The 19487-nt window shown below is 42.0% G+C and overlaps 1 protein-coding gene across 1 annotated transcript in view; it reads right to left on the bottom strand.

The window, feature by feature from the left end:
- Positions 1 to 7455: 7455 nt before the first annotated feature.
- The window catches only part of LOC119169735 (MAM and LDL-receptor class A domain-containing protein 1), a 269301-nt gene continuing 257269 nt past the window's right edge, over positions 7456 to 19487 (bottom strand). Inside the window, exons 60-65 of the mRNA XM_075886845.1 lie at positions 15690 to 15863; positions 13951 to 14082; positions 11925 to 12077; positions 10816 to 10924; positions 8562 to 8617; positions 7456 to 7607 (exon numbers count right to left, since the gene is read on the bottom strand). Of these exons, the coding sequence (XP_075742960.1) occupies positions 7594 to 7607; positions 8562 to 8617; positions 10816 to 10924; positions 11925 to 12077; positions 13951 to 14082; positions 15690 to 15863 (638 nt within the window). The 3' untranslated portion in view covers positions 7456 to 7593. The remainder of the gene's footprint in view (positions 7608 to 8561; positions 8618 to 10815; positions 10925 to 11924; positions 12078 to 13950; positions 14083 to 15689; positions 15864 to 19487) is intronic.

Raw genomic sequence — 19487 nt, 5'->3', positions numbered from 1 at the left:
AAAAAGAACCCTTCTGTTTTCACTTTTGTTTGTCTTGCTTAGAGAGACCCTGAAACATATTTTTTGAGTAACCATGGAGTTATTTCACTAGAAAAGCACTGGAAGCTAAGCAAGTAGAGATGGGAGGGCCAAACAAAAAACATCACTCGCATATGGCGACCTTGAGCCTTTTTCCTTTATTTTTTCTTCAAATACGCGGCTTTCTCAGTGTGATCGCACACGCACGCATGTACAAGTGACGGCCTCTCGCGGTGACCTCTGTAACAACTAAGCGCGCCATGTTCAAATCAGCCAATGGCTGGTACATGGGCTTACTACGAGCGATTTTTGGGCTTATTCCGTGAGTTGTCGAGATAGGAGTAAGCTATTTTTAGCTGACTTTGATAATTCAATGTGAATTCCAGGCCGCGTGCTGTGCTTTATTATTTGGCTCGCGTGTTGTCGGGAGCCTCTACTATACCGATCGGCAGCGTTTTCTGACCATGCTCAAAAAGTGTTGCAGGGTTCCGTTAAGTATAAGCGGTAGCAAGATGCTGTGTCATAACCAGTTATTTTAGACGTAGATTTTCATTCATTGTTTTTGTTTTTTACATTTCTTTGCGTGAAAAACCTCTAACAGCCGAAATTCGCGTGATGGCGACGACATTGTTATGGAGACACGCACACGGACGGTTACATTGGCGCTCAGCATTAGGCGCAAAACTGCGAATCAGCGATTGTTAACTCTAGCTGTGTAGATAAGGTGCGAATTCTGACAATATTCTTGAGTACTGATAAAGGCACATGAATGCACCATTGCATATGCATTCCTTGGCTCATACGAGGCGCTAGCGTGGAAGCATTCGTGCGCAGCCTGCCAGTCATGTCTTCCTACTGCTTGCGTTGTTCAGTTTTCAAGAGAAGGGTGGCTGAGCTGAAGGGTTAATTCTAATAATATTTCAGCCTAGGTAATTGGCCTCATTGAGGGTATGTTTACATCAACTCAAGCCTCAAGCTGTGGAAATCGGCTCCAGACGTTTGCTTTTATTACTGAGTTTTGGTAAAAATAACGAGCGCATTTTCAATGAGTCCACACAACCCTTCAGCCAGGTGGCGCCACCACTGGATGGATGGATATGGCTGTACCCTTTAGATCGAGCGGTGGCTAGCGCCACCAAGCCGTAATACCTAATGAACCAAAAACTATATTTATTTTTTTTCCTTAAAAAGTGAGTTTGAGGATTCGTACTTTGCAGTGAAGAGTTTAATTTTCACTCGTGCCTTGACTTCAGCCACCAATCAGATAACCTCCTTCTAGTTAAGTCTACCCGCTTAAAGTTTATTTTGCCCTCCCGGTCCCTAAACTCCAGTGCTTTGAAAAACTCTGCGCCATCATCCTGAACTATAGGGTGAAGCCCTTTACAGAACATTATCAAGTGTTCGGCAGTTTCTTCTTCCTCTCCACACGAACTGCATACTGTGTCTACCCCTTCGTATTTGGCCCGATACGTCTTGGTTCGCAGTACTCCCGTCCTGGCCTCAAACAGTAGAGAACTACCCCGAGTATTACCATAGATCCTTTCCTTGGCAATTTCCTACTTAAAAGTTCGATAGATCTCTAGTGCGGACTTCTTAATCATGCCCATTCTTCACATGTCAGTCTCCGTTTCCTGCACTTTCTTCTTAACCGATAGTTCTTTTTGATTTGGCCACCTGCTGTTTTCTAAGTATTTACCAGTCAACTTCCTGGTTCGCTTCCTCCATTTTGTATCGACATTCTTCATGTACAAGTAGCTGAAAACCTTCCTAGCCCAACGCTCCTCCCCCATTTCTCTCAATCGCTTCTCAAATTTTATCTTGCTGCTAGCTTCCCTGCCCTCAAATGATGTCCATCCCATATCACCTTGTACTCCCTGATTTGGTGTATTCCCGTGAGCTCCCAAAGCAAGCCTACCTATTCCACGTTGCTTAATTTCTAATCTTGCTTGAACTTCTGATCTCATGCACAAGACCGCATTGCCGAACGTCAGCCTAGGAACCATGCCCCCTTTCCATATTCCTCTCACAGCCAGGTGGCGCCACCACTGGCACACAGTGGTGGCGCCACCTGGCTGGGTTCAGTTCGGGCTGTCACTGCGCATTAAGGCACTGCGCCGTGTCGCCTGAAGGCAGACAGAAATTAGGTGCCTTTTTCCTCTTCATTCTAATCACTACCACCACCACGGTGGATGGACGTGTTTTTTGAGCGCTCCGGATCGACTGCGCACATAAGTGTTTTTGCATGTTTTGAGCTTGTCTTTATAATTATAAGGCAGCGGTTGAAATCTTCGTCGCACTTATTTTATGGTACGCCTTTTTTCGGGGGCCAGTCACCAGGTATATATTAGTTAGTGCGGGTGCGTGTGTTTGAATTTTTGTTGTTGTTTTTTTCTTTTGCCACCCCATGGGGGAGGTGCGCGTACATTGGACACGCAAATTTTTGTAGTAGAGCTTAGACTTTCTTTTTTTTCTCGTAGTTCAGGGCTCGAGTTTAGTAATTATCGAGTATAGGGACAATTGGTGTCAGAAAGACATGGTTAAAAAGACTGTAAAGTGTTCAGGATGTAGAGTGGGTTTGAAAGTGGACCCAAGCGTAGAAGCGGATGGAGAAGAGGCTGACGCAAAGTGTAGGCAATGTGAGGTCGAGGAAAAAATGGAGAAAATGATGGTTGCCCAGAGTGAACTGCTGATGAGAATCGCCGAGCTCGAGACTGCGTTGGCGACAGAGCAAGAGAAAACGAGGGCAATGGGAGAAAGACTGAAGTCCGCCGAGGAAGAACTAGCGAAGCTGAACAAAGAAGCGGCTTACGGAGAGAACTGTAGGGAACCGGCAACCAGAACGGTGGACAAGGAAGAGCAAGCAAGTTTGGAAAAAACAGGTTTAGCCGGTTCAACTGTCGCAAGGCCTAGCTTCAGCGAGGTAGTGGTGGGGCTGGGAGGGAACAAAGCAGCCGGCGTCACAGGTGCAAGTAGCCCCCAGGTGCAGGGCGCTCCAGCTGAAAAGTCACAGCATGTGATAATCGCCAGGGACTCGAATTTAAATCGATGCACAGAAGCCACCAAAGAGAGGGTAAGAGGTGACAAGAGGGTTGCAGTAGGGGCGTTCCCAGGACGCAAGCTTGAAGCAGTCATGAGGCAAGCGAGCGCAAAACTCAAAACAACAGCTGATAGACGAAACCTCGTGATAACTTCAGGCGGTTTAAATGATGTCTTAAATGAAGATACACCAGGACTAGCAGCCACACTGGCGAAAGGCGTCGATGACATGCGCGCCACTTCTCCTAAGGTACACGTATATGCACGATACCGGAGGTACCGGTGCGTGAGCAACCTGCAAAGAGCGGTTGTCAACGCAAACCAAGAGATATGGCGGATGAGTCAAGAGAAAGGCTTTGAAGTGGTGGAAATAAACAGAGAGGTGCATAGGTGGGGTGGTTTTCAACGAGACAGAATTCACTTCGATGGGCGGCTAGGTCATGAGGTGGGTTGGCGACTTGCAGGACGTGCAGTAGCTTTTTTGGGGGGCAAGCGAGCCCTTCGGGGTGCAAGATAGCTAGTAACGAGGAAAACAACCAGGGAGACTCTTCGACAGGTGGTATGGACAGATACGATTCCAAAGTGGCACCAATATCTAAGATAGGTAGAGTCCGGGGCATAAATAGACGTAGCCACGAGCGCCGAGCCAATTGAGACATAGGGTATATTTACATGCAGGGTGGTAGGAACAGGCTGAAGTGGGAAGAGATAGAAGAACAGCTAAGAGAAGAGAGGCCGATGGTATACGATTCTGTAGAAACACATCTCAGGGACATGGAACAACTTCCGAACAATCCGGACTACGCATGGGAATATTGTAATAGAACAGAAGGCAGCAGAATGGGGGGTGGTATTGGGGCATTCATTCATAAAAGTACAGACAGGCAAAGGGTCAAGCAGGAGTGCAAGGAACATTTATGGCTAAAAGGGAAAGTGGCAGGTCAAATGACACTCCTTGGTTTCATGTACTTGTGGACGGGAGCAAAGGCCAGAGAGGAAAACCAGGCAATGGTAGAGTGTATATCAAAGGACATTCAGGAGTTAGGAAGAGAGTGCGAGATAATTATACTAGGAGACATGAATGCGCACATAGAAGATATAGATGGGTATACCGACCCGACAGGCAAAATTATCATGGATATGCGTGAAAGGCTTGATTTGATCATTTGCAACAGTACCGAGAAGTGTGAAGGGCAAATAACATGGGAGGTAGGAAGGCTGCAGTCGACGATAGATTATGCACTGATGTCACATAGGATGTATGATAAGCTCAGGGGAATGCACATAGATGAAGGTGGCTCCAGAAGTCTGGGTAGTGATCAAAAACGTATCAAGCTAAGTTTTGGAAGAGCAGTGAAAGTGGGAAGGAGACAAGATGAGCAACTACAGGAAAATTTTTATCCGGAAAGGCAAATTGAAATAGCCACTAAACAAATTGAGAAAGTAATCACGGAGGATAATAAGACAGTGTGGACATACACGAATCTAATTAGACTCTTTGAGCTAGAGCTTGCTAAGACGCGTGACAAGTCACCCCGGAAAAGAAGACACAAACCCGAAAGTTGGTGGGATGAGGAAGTTAAGAGAGCCATAGCAAAACGTCAGGAAGCCTGTAGGGAACACAGATATGCTAAGCAGTGGGGTGAACCGACATATGATGTTGAAAGAAATTGGGAAACCTTTCTAAGCTGTAGAAAGGATGCATCTCTTCTGATCAATGAAAAGATTAGAAGAAAGGGAGCTCAGTGGCTGGCAGAAGTACATAAAAAAATAGAAAGGCAGCTGCGAAATTTTGGAACCATCTCAACTCCCTAAGAAATGAGACGAGCCTAGAGCAGAGTTTCATAACTACAGCCCAAGGTGCCAGGCTAGAAGGGGACGAAGCTATTGAATATATAAGAACAAGAGTGACAGAAAAATTTCAATAAAGAAGTACTTTATGCACCACAATAGGCAAGGACGAATCAAGTGGTGCAATGGCTCCATTTTCACAACGAGAGTGGGAAAGGGCTGAGAAAAGGGTTCCTAGTAGTAAATCAACAGGCCCAGATGGCATTCCAATTAGGCTGATAAAGACATTAGGTCCGAAGTCTAAGCAGGCTTTGAGAGAGGCAGTGAGCACAATAATAATCGATGGTGAAGTTCCCGATGGATGGAAACTTAGCAGGATGAGCATGCTCTATAAAGGAAAGGGGGACAAAGCCGACATAAACAACTACCGTCCTATAACAGTGACATCAGTGGTCTACAGGCTGGCGATGCAGATTTTAAAGGAAAGACTGCAGGCATGGATAGAGGATGACGGGGTGCTGGGGGAACTGCAGAATGGGTTTAGGAAACACAGGAGGTTGGAAGACAATCTGTTCTCTCTGATGCAGTGCATCGAAATAGCAGAAAAGGAACACAGGCCCCTGTGGATAGCATTTTTGGATATCAAGGGAGCGTACGATAGCGTGGTTCAAGAGGAATTGTGGGGAATACTGGACACACTAGGCGTGAAACATGTAGTCACTAATCTTTTAAAGGGTATCTATAAAGGTAACAAGGTAGTTATAAAGTGGGAAAAACAGGTATCCAAGCCTGCAGAGGTAAAACGGGGGCTTAGGCAGAGGTGCCCCCTGTCACCCTTATTATTCATGATGTACCTACAAGGATTAGAGGCCAAATTAGAGGGAAGTGGACTGGGCTTCAACCTCTCTTTTGTCAAACAAGGAAAACTTATTGGTCAGGCGCTACCAGCATTAATGTACGCAGATGATATAGTGCTAATGGCCAACAACAAGGAAGATTTGCAGAGATTGATGGACATCTGCGGTAATGAGGGAGATAGGTTAGATTTTAGATTCAGTAAGGAAAAATCAGCAGTCATGATTTTCAATGACAACGAAGGTAGTCAGCTTAGAATACAGGAGGTCACGCTAGAGATAACAGATAAATACAAATATCTGGGCGTATGGATAAGCAATGGGACCAAGTATCTGAGGGAACACGAAATATACGTGACGACTAAAGGTAACAGGAATGCAGCAGTCATGAAAAATAGGGCACTGTGGAATTACAATAGGTATGATGTTGTGAGAGGAATATGGAAAGGGGTCATGGTTCCTGGGCTGACGTTCGGCAATGCAGTCTTGTGCATGAGATCAGAAGTTCAAGCAAGATTAGAAATTAAGCAACGTGGAATAGGTAGGCTTGCTTTAGGAGCTCACGCGAATACACCAAATCAGGGAGTACAAGGTGATATGGGATGGACATCATTTGAGGGCAGGGAAGCTAGCAGCAAGATAAAATTTGAGAAGCGATTGAGAGAAATGGGGGAGGAGCGTTGGGCTAGGAAGGTTTTCAGCTACTTGTACATGAAGAATGTCGATACAAAATGGAGGAAGCGAACCAGGAAGTTGACTGGTAATTACTTAGAAAACAGCAGGTGGCTAAACCAAAAAGAACTATTGGTTAAGAAGAAAGTGAAGGAAACGGAGACTGACATGTGGAGAATGGGCATGATTAAGAAGTCGGCACTAGAGATCTATCGAACTTTTAAGCAGGAAATTGCCAAGGAAAGGATCTATGATAATACTCGGGGTAGTTCTCTACTGTTTGAGGCCAGGACGGGAGTACTGCGAACCAAGACATATCGGGCCAAATACGAAGGGGTAGACACAGTATGCAGTGCGTGTGGAGAGGAAGAAGAAACTGCCGAACACTTGATAATGTTCTGTAAAGGGCTTCACCCTGTAGTTCAGGATGATGGCGCAGAGTTTTTCAAAGCACTGGGATTTAGGGACAGCGAGGGCAAAATAGACTTTAAGCGGGTAGACTTAACTAGAAGGAGGTTATCTGATTGGTGGCTAAAGTCAAGGCACGAGTGAAAATTAAACCCTTCACTGCGAAGTACGAATCCTCAACTTCATTATTTAAAGGAAAAAAAAGATAAATGTAATGGTTAGTTCACTAAGTATTACGGCTAGGTGGCGTTAGCTGCCGCCCGATCTAAAGGGTACAGCCACATCCATCCATCCATCCAGTGCGATCTCTCGCAGCGCGGCGACTACACTAGCAATGCCAATTTGTCCCGTAGTGAAGCCAGCTCTGAGGACTCCAGGTAGCCTTGAAGCGAAGACGGGTTTAGAGGGTGTGCATTCAGCCTCACGACATTTACATTGTCACACTTGATTTGAATATAATTTTCGTGAGGTCGCAATACATGTGAAAACTGAATGTCTGTCCCAGTAAACAATACTTGGTAAGCACGAATTATACGTTACTTATTGACGATTATCCTTCTAACCACACACTTTTACGAAGAAAAAATGTCGTTACTGCCATCCTATATGGCATCATGCTTCTTATTGTACATTGTGCATCTGCTTAATATGTTATGAACTCGACAACAACGATTGGTTTAACTGTTCAATGTATGTTATTCCCACTATGAAGAAACTCGGTATAATACAGTACAAACAATTCGAATTCGAAGAATCCTTTTCTCCATTTCGAGAGTAGCATGCAAGCTGGCTCTGTAAACTCGGGTGTAGTCCATCAGTTCACAAGTCCTGCGTGGAAGTAAGAGACAAGGAATAATTTATTTAGGCACAGTGAATGAACATTTAGTGAAATATTTGTGGAAATAGGCGTTATATTGAATCAGACAAGATCGGTAGCCATTGTGAGAAGCGATTATCTTACACACTTATATGTGATATACTCTTCGAGGACTGTCAGTATAATAAAGGAGATATAGTCACTAAGTTTGACGACACCTCCATGGTTCTTGATGGGACACACTGTATTTCACAAGTGTACATGTTTCTTTCTTTCCTTCTTTCTATCTATCTATCTATCTATCTATCTATCTATCTATCTATCTATCTATCTATCTATCTATCTATCTATCTATCTATCTATCTATCTATCTATCTATCTATCTATCTATCTATCTATCTATCTATCTATCTATCTATCTATCTATCTATCTATCTATCTATCTATCTATCTATCTATCTATCTATCTATCTATCTATCTACCTATCTATCTATCTATCTATCTATCTATCTATCTATCTATCTATCTATCTATCTATCTATCTATCTATCTATCTATCTATCTATCTATCTATCTATCTATCTATCTGTCTGTCTGTCTGTCTGTCTGTCTGTCTGTCTGTCTGTCTGTCTGTCTGTCTGTCTGTCTGTCTGTCTGTCTGTCTGTCTGTCTGTCTGTCTGTCTGTCTGTCTGTCTGTCTGTCTGTCTGTCTATCTATCTATCTATCTATCTATCTATCTATCTATCTATCTATCTATCTATCTATCTATCTATCTATCTATCTATCTATCTATCTATCTATCTATCTATCTATCTATCTATCTATCTATCTATCTATCTATCTATCTATCTATCTATCTATCTATCTATCTAAATATGTATTCACGCCACGCTTTGGGTAGAACAAATTTTCGAAATTCCGAAGCAGTTGTTACGGACAAGGAAAAAAGAAAACACGGCTTACTTATTTCATCAGTTGAAGCATCGTATGATGGATTGTCGATGTACACCGGAGATTTCCTGTAAGGAAAAGTCAGAATTTATTATGAATAAATAAACTTCGAAAATTCAAGCATATGGTACTCATTTGGGAAATGTTGCGAGCTAGCCATACGGAAACGATGGCTCTCTGGTGATCTGCTTACAAGATGCGCACAACGCTACTATCTTAGCGTCCTACGTATTTTACAAGACAGCCTAATGGAGGTACGCAAGTGAGAAAAATAAAGACGTGCATTGCTCACGTAGTTAGTGACAGAGAGCAGACGTCTGCAGAAAATATGCTCTAAAAAGGCCTTTCCAGAAAGACGATTTAACTGCACAGTAAGATAGTGAGAGTATTGAGCAAAAAACAAACAAATAAATAAATTAATTATTTAATAATAAATGCTGTCTAGTGACAAGCCGAAACAGCAATGTCTTGGTGCACGCAGGCATATTTCATACCTGGATTTAACGATAGCTTTGACTACGTGGTAGGTATAATATCGCACAAAATGCCTAGCTTACGAAGATTATTTCAGTGTAGAAGTGAATGATATGAGCGAATTTGATTTTGGCGGAACAGCCCATAACGGCTAAAGTAAATAAGAAAGTTGGACCAGTCAAATGCAGGGCTATGAGGTGAAAATATTAGCACAAAATGATTCTAGACGTGTAGAAAGATGTGCAGCGTGTGCAGAATACCTCACTGGTTTGTTAGAAGCAAAAGTTAATTCAAGTAACTTCAGCACGCCTTGAAATTTGCGGGAATTCTTTAAGTGAGTCTGCACAAGGTGATATAGACGGATCAAGCTTTGAAGTAAGAAGAGCTCAGAGTGAAATTAACTAAAAAAGGAGCATAAAAATACTTTAATGAACACAAAAATCAATAACATGTGGGGGACAACGTCCCGAAACCACCAAATAATTATGAGAGACGCGGCAAGGGAAAGCTTTAGAAATTTCGACCACCTAGTGTTGTTTGACGTGCACCCAAATCTGAGCACACGGGCCTACAGCAATTTTGCTTCCACTGAAAATTCAGCCGCCGCAGCCGCGATTCAAACCCGCGACTTGTGGGTCAGCAGCCGAGTGCCTTAGAAACTATAGACTGCCGCAGCGGGGCGTGTTCGTTAAAAATGCTGGAAATTAATAGTGATGAAAAACTGCAGTACGCATAGGAGGCTCACATTGTGTTAGTTTTCTAGTCTATGTGCTGCCGTTTTTCGTGCTATTAGTCTAAGAGCAAGCCCCACAAACGCAGAGACAAAATAACGATAGACATTTTATCGAAATTCGAACTTCTTTGCTCTCAGATAAAATTTTGACAACCATTTAATGCACACTTTAAAGAATCAATGAGTAAAAAGGTGCTTTAGTTGCTGTAGGAAATTTAAGACAGTGATGTAGAAAGTTTTGATTGAAAAGGAGTATTTAAAGGGGGAGTATGTATGGGCACTGGCCAAAATTAAACAATTGGATTTAGGATACATTTTCGAGCAGTAAAAAACCGATTGGAGGATTTGTAGCAGAAAAGTAAAGAGAAAGAACTGAATTATAACAGCACGTAAATCAAAATTGTGTTGTGCACTAAAAGCTCGGACAGCTTTTACGAGCATTATTGGGTTATTTTTTTTCTCCGAAAATCTAGGCACGACATGAGGTCAATTATCTGGGAAGCCAGTTTACAGTAGTTAACGTCTACGGGCACATCCCCAACTTGACGCGTATACCATATCGTCCACTTGTTGCAGACAGCTTACGTAGGTAAACTCATAAAGGGCATATACACGAAGGAATGAGTCGTTTGTCCACGTCATTAGGCTTGGGCAAGGATAATAACATATTAACGTCGCAAAACCACAATATGAATAAAACAAATGCCATTGTAGAGGTCTCCGGAAGTTTGGACCACCTGGATTCTCTAATGTGCACCGCGGTCTAACTACACGGGCCTGGAGCATTTCAGCCGGCCGCCACGGCCGGGATTCAATTCCGCGACCAGCGGCTGAGCATCCGAGGGTCGGGAATAATGTGTCATGCTTTTAGGCATGCCTTACACTTAAAGGCGGCCGTAATAGCAAGCAAAGAGTTTATATGGGCTAGTTATAGACATCTTGTTCATGTTTAGGAAACTTGAGGTAAATACTGGCTTTGTTTTATCTCTTTAGGCAAAGCTGAAGGCACTGTGGTCAGTTTGTAAGGGTTCTAAAAACTCCGCTATAAAATATACTTACCTCGCCATTCGCCGCTTTCTTATGATGACGATTGCTGCCACTACGCCTATAATAATTATAGCAAACACGACTATAACGCCAGTGGCAACAGCTCCAGCAGATCCGGATGCTGCAATGACAAAGGAAAAGAAGAGACTGCTTAATCTTATCTTAACAAAAATTACTTATCACTTTAGTGGTGATTAAGGTTTTATTAGAAACACATGTGGTGAAGGTTGTGATAAATTCACTTTGCACAGAAAAATGTGCCCCATTATAAGCTTCTCATAAGAGTGCACAGTAACCGTGCGTTCTTCCATGTCTTCCCTCTTGTCGTAAGCTTGTCCACCGTTGATGGCTAAGACCAAATTACGGGCGATAACATTTATCCTAACGTATTCTTAAAATCAATTCTTTCATCTGGCGGTGAGTTCGAATTAGGACACGTCAAAGTTATGACCCTGTTTCCTGAATTTCTCTATACTGAATAAGGAAGGTCACCCCCGCGAGCGTTTCGACAAAGGAACTTTTCACCACGACAATCGCCGTGCTCTAGACGTTGGCTCCGGAGAAATATCAGGTTCAACAATTTCTCGCCGATTCGATCCTTCATCTTTGACTTAACTCCACTCTTTTCAATGATGTACCAGTAGTTTTGTTTCTAGTAGGCTGATTACTTTTTTAAAAACCTTTACGTACAGCCTCTAGGCACAATATATGCAAAGGAAGTTCTTGTTTGTTTTCCTAGACAGACACTTTCATAAATAACTACTTATAATCGAAGGAAGAGTGCAAAGAAACATGCAATAATAGTGACAACTTGCTATAATATTTCTTCTTATTAATACACAGGGTTAAAATACATGGCCCCAAAGCACAGGGTGAATAAAGATATCGGACGTGGTCTCTACGGGCCAACCACTTTTGCCTTCGCTCTGAATTGTAATAAATCATCCTCGGAACACATCATTGTCAAAAAATTGGTTATAAATGACTATGTATAATTATAAACTACTGCTTTGTTTAGGTATTCGCGAATGGAGAGCTACGTAATCAGGCCTATTCGTGATGAATCGAAGAGCGGTATAAAACGTGAGCAGTGTGTGTACATTCATGTGTAGCAAGTGTACCTTTTGCTGTAAGCTTGTTCTCTAATGCATTGATTTCGGCTGTCGTCTGACAGCGCACACCCTTGTAGCCTTGGGGACATTCACACCTGGGGCTACGAGACAATGCTGTCCATCGGCACGTACCACCATTCTGGCAGAAATACGCTGGGCACGCTGTATGAATAAGAACAAAGAAAGAAAAATTGAATCACAGTTGTGTGCAAATATTGTCTGCAGCATCTAGGAGTGCTTCCATATCCTCACGGAAAAACATGCTTTATTTAAGGTCTTCAACAAAGGTTGTCATTACGCTTAATACTTGTACTTTTCACCAATTCGATTAACGGTGTACAGCCAAGAAGTGGATCTTACCGGAGGTAGTTCATGGTTTCACCCACTTTTCTCTGTTTACGTTTAACTTGCAATTAGTTCGAATAGTATTCCCTATACTTTTCGTGGCGTGATTGCCTCTTAAATCTCAATAATACGGTGCACATCCGAGTGACTCTAGCTTCAAGTGAACGGACAGAAAACATATAAAGCACATATTCAGCCCTTCCATCACGAATGCAGAATAACAGAAAAGACAATTGCGAAAATATATTTAAAGTAGAAACAACTAGAGCATTTATATAGCGGTAACTGTGACCTACTCTCTGTTTGTTACATGTCACAAAGTTGCAAATAAACTGCCGCTTGCACTCGTGTACACTCTACAGTGCAATGCATAGAAGTTTCTAAAAGCGGTTGGAAAATGTTAAGTAGCAAATTGGGCTAGTTGAAACACACTCATCACGATCAGCGCACCAAAAAGCACAAAAGACACAAGAAAATGTACGACACATGTGCTGTCTAACTGAAAGTTTAATGGAAGAAACGCGTCCTTTATATTAAACATTCACTTGTTAGACGGTGCCTGTGTCGCACCATTTCTTGTGTTATTGTGCTTTTTTTGTGCGCTGATGGTGATGCCGTTGGAAATATAAAAATTCCAAGAACATCTTGATACGCGCTAAAATCTGCAGTATAAGCTCTTAGAAATAACTGTAACATTCAACTCATGCAAAAATATTGCTTTAAGGCATGAAAATTACAGCGGCGCTGTTCAAATTTTTTACTCTGCCCGAATACTTTTCCACCAATAGTAGTTATTTTTCCACTGAACTTAAGCGATCTCATTTTCTTTCTGAATGGCAAACATGAATAACATCTTGATGTAAAACTCATAACAGCTTGATGCAGCAACACCTGTCAAAGTTCATGTTACTTTTTCAGATGAGTTAGCTCCCAGTGACCACCATGAGGCGTAAAAATATGCTTGGGCAGGCCAAAATTACTTTTGTTAGAGACCTCGAGCTAGGTAAACATAGATACCACGGAAAGCATAGGTTTTATGACTCCACATATTCGGTCCTCTTTCTATGCATCTTGACTGTTGTCTGTAAGCAGGTTACACTAATCAGAACACGCTTTCAAAATATTTGCATATACCAAGCCTTATCTACGTTAGGAAAGTGACGTTGAGCGTCTAATCTTTAAATAAAATCTCCTCCTATACGTAATGTCGAGTTGCTGCTGACCAATAACATGAAATATCGTATATTGATGCATTTAAACCGGCCAATGGGTTTTTCATAGAAGTTCCGAACTGAGAAGTTGGTGTGACGACGTCATTGTGTTGTGTGGTACCTAAAACCACAGCGAAAGCGATCGCATTTGTGTATGCTCAGAAACTAACTGAATAGCTATCTCAATGCTTATAGCGCATTTTTTCTACACGTTGTCACATATGAGCAGTATGAAAGTCTGAATGAATATTATTATCAATTTTACTTCTAATGTCTCGTTGGGAACGTTGCTTCTAGAATTAAATGTGCACTTACGTTGCTTGTAGACTGATTTCGATAACATTTATAGCAGCTGTGAAGTTGATTTGAATAAATCTTTTGGGATGTTTGGCATTTTACAAGCGTATATTTGCCCGACACTGTTCAAGCGATTTCTCCTTCGCATGCTCCTTTCATGCAAACCGATTTTTATTGCTTACCTCCACACAGGGCTTCATCTGAACCGCCAACACAGTCTTCCTGGCCATCGCATAGCATAGAACGTGGCTGGCAAGCACTTGGAGTACGAGTAACACAGAAAAATTCGTTTTCTTTGCATTGTGCTCCGCTTCCTGTAATCAAAAAAAAAACAGTGAAGAAAATGAATGTAGCTAAAGACAATGCAAATGGTCTACCGTAAAAATAATAAAAGGCACTAATCAGTCTTCAGTACTCAAATGCTCATTAGATCTAAAATGCTCCCTCAGACGAGGATTCTGCTGAGGAACGTGATTGTTCTTCCAGTGCTCCCTACTTACTGACTGTGAGAATATCGTTTTGAAACATTAGGGTAATTTTCTGAAAACGGCCTCACAATATAAGTGTAGATATTCATGATGCTGTCATTCCTTTTTTATCAGAATACAATTTCTACTATTCCGATTACATAAATAATAGAGGTAGAAATATGAATAGTGGAAATATGGCTTAATGATAATTCTGCTACCCTAACTCAACTTGCGGTATTTAAAGTGTAGTGCTTTCCTGTTTGGTCATGATGAAAATCTGTATGTGAAATCAAGGTAAATTTTATGTGTCAGTAACAAATTTTTTCTATTGGCAAATGGCACGCATATTTTTCAACAGAAGTTCTATTATCATCCTTATACTGCACAACGATAACTTTGATGATTTACCGTGTGTCTCGGCCAGAAAAAAATTAAGGCACCTTCGCACAATTGGTGTGAAGCCCGAAAGAACAGCGGAGCTAGTAAAAAAAAATAGTGTAGGTCTTAATTAGGCAGTTCTTACTTAGCACTGTCTCAAATTGCAGTTCTTAATTAGCAAAATGTTAAGTCAGTCGTCAAATATATTGCTCTCTATGAACGAACTATTCGGTAGACCGAGAAAAGTGCCTTACCATGTTGATAATTCCCACTATTTTAATAACCACGGCCTTTCTTATTCATACCCTAATTATTTTAGCCTTATTCAGCTATATTTAACATTTTTATATTAAGCAATGTTTGCACTAGTACTGCTTTTATTAGCAAGATTGTATGTAGCAAGGTCCTAATTGTGTGCCCAGCTGATAAATCAGCACAGTGGGAGACTGCCCGCACCACACGCAAGTGTTCAGGGAGCAAAGCAGATGACGAATATAACTAACATAGCGCAGGCCACACAAGCAACGCGCCTGAAGGTAATGTTTGATAGGGATGATGATAAATCTTTGTTCTCTATGCATGGCTTATTCTCAAGCTTAAACAGCTCCTCTGCTCAAAATGATAATCTAAGTACTTGGTTTAATCCCCCCTGCGCAGCAGCTGAGCACCTCGTAATGGTATTTGTGACCCGAATATTCCCTATTACTACCACACTACTTCCTTGCAGGTTTCAAAGTAGGTAGACACTCTCGTGTTCCTATCTCGAAAGGATGCAAAGAGCGTCGCACATGTGCAGTGGTCAATGTATTAATGGAACTTCACTTTAATCGAATACAACTTCAGAATTCTGCAGACGGGTGTACACAAGCCTGCGCCGATCTGCGCGCATTCCAGACTGACTTGATGAGCCAGTCGGCTGGCGATTCGCCTTCGAAGAACATTGGCGACTACAAGAACGGGGCTATTTCTTTATTCGCGGAGACTAACGTACTTCCGTCATTTGGGTGGGACCTCTCCGGAATTCTCACATTACAGAAGACGCCGCAAAAAGAAAAACATGTAAAAAAACTTACCGCACTTCTCGTCAAGTCCGTCTAGGCAGTCATAAACCCCGTCGCAGAGCAGTGAACCCGGAATGCAAGTGTTTTCTGTCTGGCATTTGAACTCTCCACGTTTGCACACCACTGCAGGCAACGGCTCTGATGTCGCGGGACCTTCAGTCGTCTTAGATTGCCAGGTGACGACTTCTGTAAGTGCATAAGATGTTTCTGTAATGTCATGATTCACTATTAACGTACAGATAATTCAAAACAGAGACAATTGCTTCCCAGTGTACGACAACTAGGCCTGTGGCTAACAGTTTTACGAAAGTATTCTTGAGCACAGGCCAACTGTTACAAAACCTTTCCCACTCGATCCAGCATTCGCCCATGTTCGAAGAATTCGAGCTAACCATAGTGAGAGATTCAAGTATCAGAATGGTTACTTGGCCAACTTGTCGGGCTTTCTCTTTGAGCGAAATTAACAGCGTGATCAAATGAGAATCAACAAAGAACGTTAACCATCAACGCCTACACAGTAAGCACGTTTTAGTATTTTAGGGAGTTTTTGGCTCGTGTTCCAGCATGCATCACAGAGTTAATAAGTGAAACTCCCTTCAAAATGAGGTTTTCACTAACACCGTTGTTTGCGGTGTTTTTGTAGGGTCTCTGGGGAGTTTTGTTTTCTTCGTTTATACACCAGCACTGTGAGGTACCTTTTGGTGTTTTTGTAGAGTGTACGGGGAGTTTCATTTTCGTCGTTTGAACACCATAAGGGTACCACTCAAAACCCCCTTCAAAGCAGGTTTTAGGGGTGTACATTGACTGTGAAAGCCGTCCAGTGAGAGCCGTCCTCTTCGAATCTTTCTAGTGATCAGCCTGCTTTATTAAACTCATTCATTGACAATTATTGCTCGTATTTCATTTATAATAGACTAATGAAGCTTTGCTAACTCTGTATTGCCGGTAAAACCGCTCTGTTTTTGAGATACACGGCCCATTTGTGTTCGAAGAAGGCTTAAGGTTTGTTTACGAAGTAAATAGAGAAAAAGGAAATTCAGGAGGTAACGTTGGTGTTTTTATTTAACGCAATTCAGAGCTTGAATAAAAAGCAGCGGAAGTTTTTCAGCTATTTTTTTTGAGAGCCTTGAAAACCTCTTTCAGACGCGGCCGTGAAGAAGAGAATATTTCAGGCCCAAAACTAGTGTTTAGGAGATTATTGCTTTTACTCATCGTAGGGACATATTGGAAAATGTGATCCACGCAATCGCGCACAAACATGACATTTGCATACAAGTACACACGACACAGGAATCAAACTTGGGACAACACGCACTGAAAGCAAACACAATAACCATTGCACCACAGCGTCACCACTACCTTGCCTGTTTTAGCACGGGGGTTTATATGTACAAAGCGGCTACTAACACGTAGGCGACACGTCAAGCTTTTGTTCTCGTAGCAGCGGCGTGTGTCTACGCTTGTGCAAGACCAGTATATAAAATGAAAGGTGTCATGTAGGCCAAGGTAAACACCTTCAGCTTCGAACTATTCGGCTGGTCGTGTCGTGCCACTAGAAAAATGCTAAACATGTGCCCGTTTGAGCACTTCTCCAACATTGACAGTGCTTCACTTGCCCGCAATTCATGAATACCAGCTTTACAAAAGGTATCTTCAAATGTCCAAACATAGGTGCATTCCATGGGCGTATGCTGCGAAGCTAATTTCGGTATTTCTGCCTCGACCTGCACGCGTCCCATGGCAGTGGCGTGTTCTGAGCTCTTCGAGACCGCCTGTGTTTTCATTGTAGATTGATCTCTGGGACTGCCGCCGCACAGAATCCTCAGAGACGAGGACGAAACACTGAGCAATAAATCTTTATCATTTCAAGACTCTGCCGCGACTGACTATAAGCGGCTGCTAAGCGCGAGCAAGCCATCCTCCATCATTCTCATCTGCCACCGGTGCTTTCACCACCGCCGCCGTTTCCCATAGCATATAAAAATACAAAGAAAGTTTACACACAGAGGTGCCCATGAGCGTGCACAAGATTTCTATTCAGCGGCAGAGGGAAGGACGAAGGTTTGTCGCAGCGCCCACCCTCCCTATTAGGTCAATGTACAGAGCGGACTTCGCATTCCCTGCCCCTGGGCGATACAAGGACAGTAACGCGCCTACACTAAATGTCTTTACTGTCGTGAGCCAAACGCAAGGGCAGCAGCGCCTGCTTTCTGAGCAACTGAAACATCATCTGTATCCGCAATCAGCACTTATTCGCAACTTGTATTTTAACGCGACACACAGTGGTTCTCTAAACCAAACTCAATATTCAGCTGATTTAGCACTCACTGACTCCCCACAATCTTACCAATCAATATGCCAATCAATTGTTAAATATCACAAAAATGCATTAAAAATGCCTAAGGCATGCCCTAATGTCAAGCACAACCATCACTAATGAGCAGTTCACAGGTGTCCCGCTAAATAATGAAGTTAATTCCTAAGCACTTCGCTCTTATGAACGACCACGTGTACTTGGCACTCCTATTACACAGATGATGTAGCACAAATTAAAAACAAGTGCAGCGTTACAGTCTTCCTCTACGAAACAGCTGTTAAAAATTTTTAATTGCTAGTATACCATATGCACCGAAGAAAACTGGTTGGCTTTTTTGCCATTCATAACTTTGTAGACATCACAAAGAAACCCCCAGGGGTGTAGCAAATAGACTCAACACTGGAAAACCCTACTCATTGTAGCACTGTGTCATCACCTGCATATTATGTTACACATTCTTTATGCAACATGCCGCGTCAATTATGATGCGATTGCTGAAGCACTCACTAATGTATGCATGAACAGAGTGTTAACTTTCTGTTTGTTTGCCTGTCACCTATTTATCTTCCACAATAATTCTGAGGAGTAAAATATCTGCTCTGCGTGCTTGGTAATAAAAGCACAAGCCATAGCATTGAGCCAGAAGCATTTCAGCAATTTCTGTTGCATACCTCAAATGATTAAAGATACAGTGTTTGAAATATCTTATTGGAACCACAACGACACCAGTTCTCATGCCAGTGTAAGCATATGTACATTTACATATTTACATGCAGTACAAATACAAAACACCAGGAACATACACAGCATGACCCAATTACCATATAATATTCCCTGCAGTATAGCAAGTAAAACTACAGCAAAAAACTTTATCATAACGCACACTAACATGTGCATTTCACAGTGGACAATCCAAAGAAAAATAAGCATAATCCAAAGAAATGGGATGTACAAGAAACTTGGTGTCAATGTACACATCAAGTTTAGCAAATTAGTATAATAAGGCTAGCCTGACTTTTATGAAAAATGACACCATCCAGGTAGGCATGTTGTAGTTTCTTTATTGCATTAGTTTGACCTATGGCATCAAAATTTGTGTGATATGTTCATAAGTTCAGTTTTTAGCATAAGAGTCTAAATGAGACCTGGTGAGTTGGTTGTACATCCGCTTAGCAAAATTTGTAGAAGTGTTCAGTCATTCCAACAAAATAACAACATTGCATTCATATAAGGCTTCACATGTTTGCTCACAAATATCTGAAAAATAACGTAAAAATGTGGAATTACCAATGCATGGGAGCTTATTGACATTATCACACAGCTGTAATACACCGATGCTTTATTTGTTCATAATTAGTACAGATATCTTTAGAATACATATGTCATCTCCAACCTAAGAAGTTTTTCATCTTTAATTCCTCACTTCATGGCTTATGCCTATTTACCACATTAAAGTTAACACAAGTACCTGGGCTGCATAGGCACCTTGATAT

The sequence above is a fragment of the Rhipicephalus microplus genome, chromosome 2 (genome assembly GCF_043290135.1).
Source record: "Rhipicephalus microplus isolate Deutch F79 chromosome 2, USDA_Rmic, whole genome shotgun sequence".
Taxonomy (NCBI): domain Eukaryota; kingdom Metazoa; phylum Arthropoda; class Arachnida; order Ixodida; family Ixodidae; genus Rhipicephalus; species Rhipicephalus microplus.
This window is presented reverse-complemented; position numbering and strand designations above follow the sequence as displayed.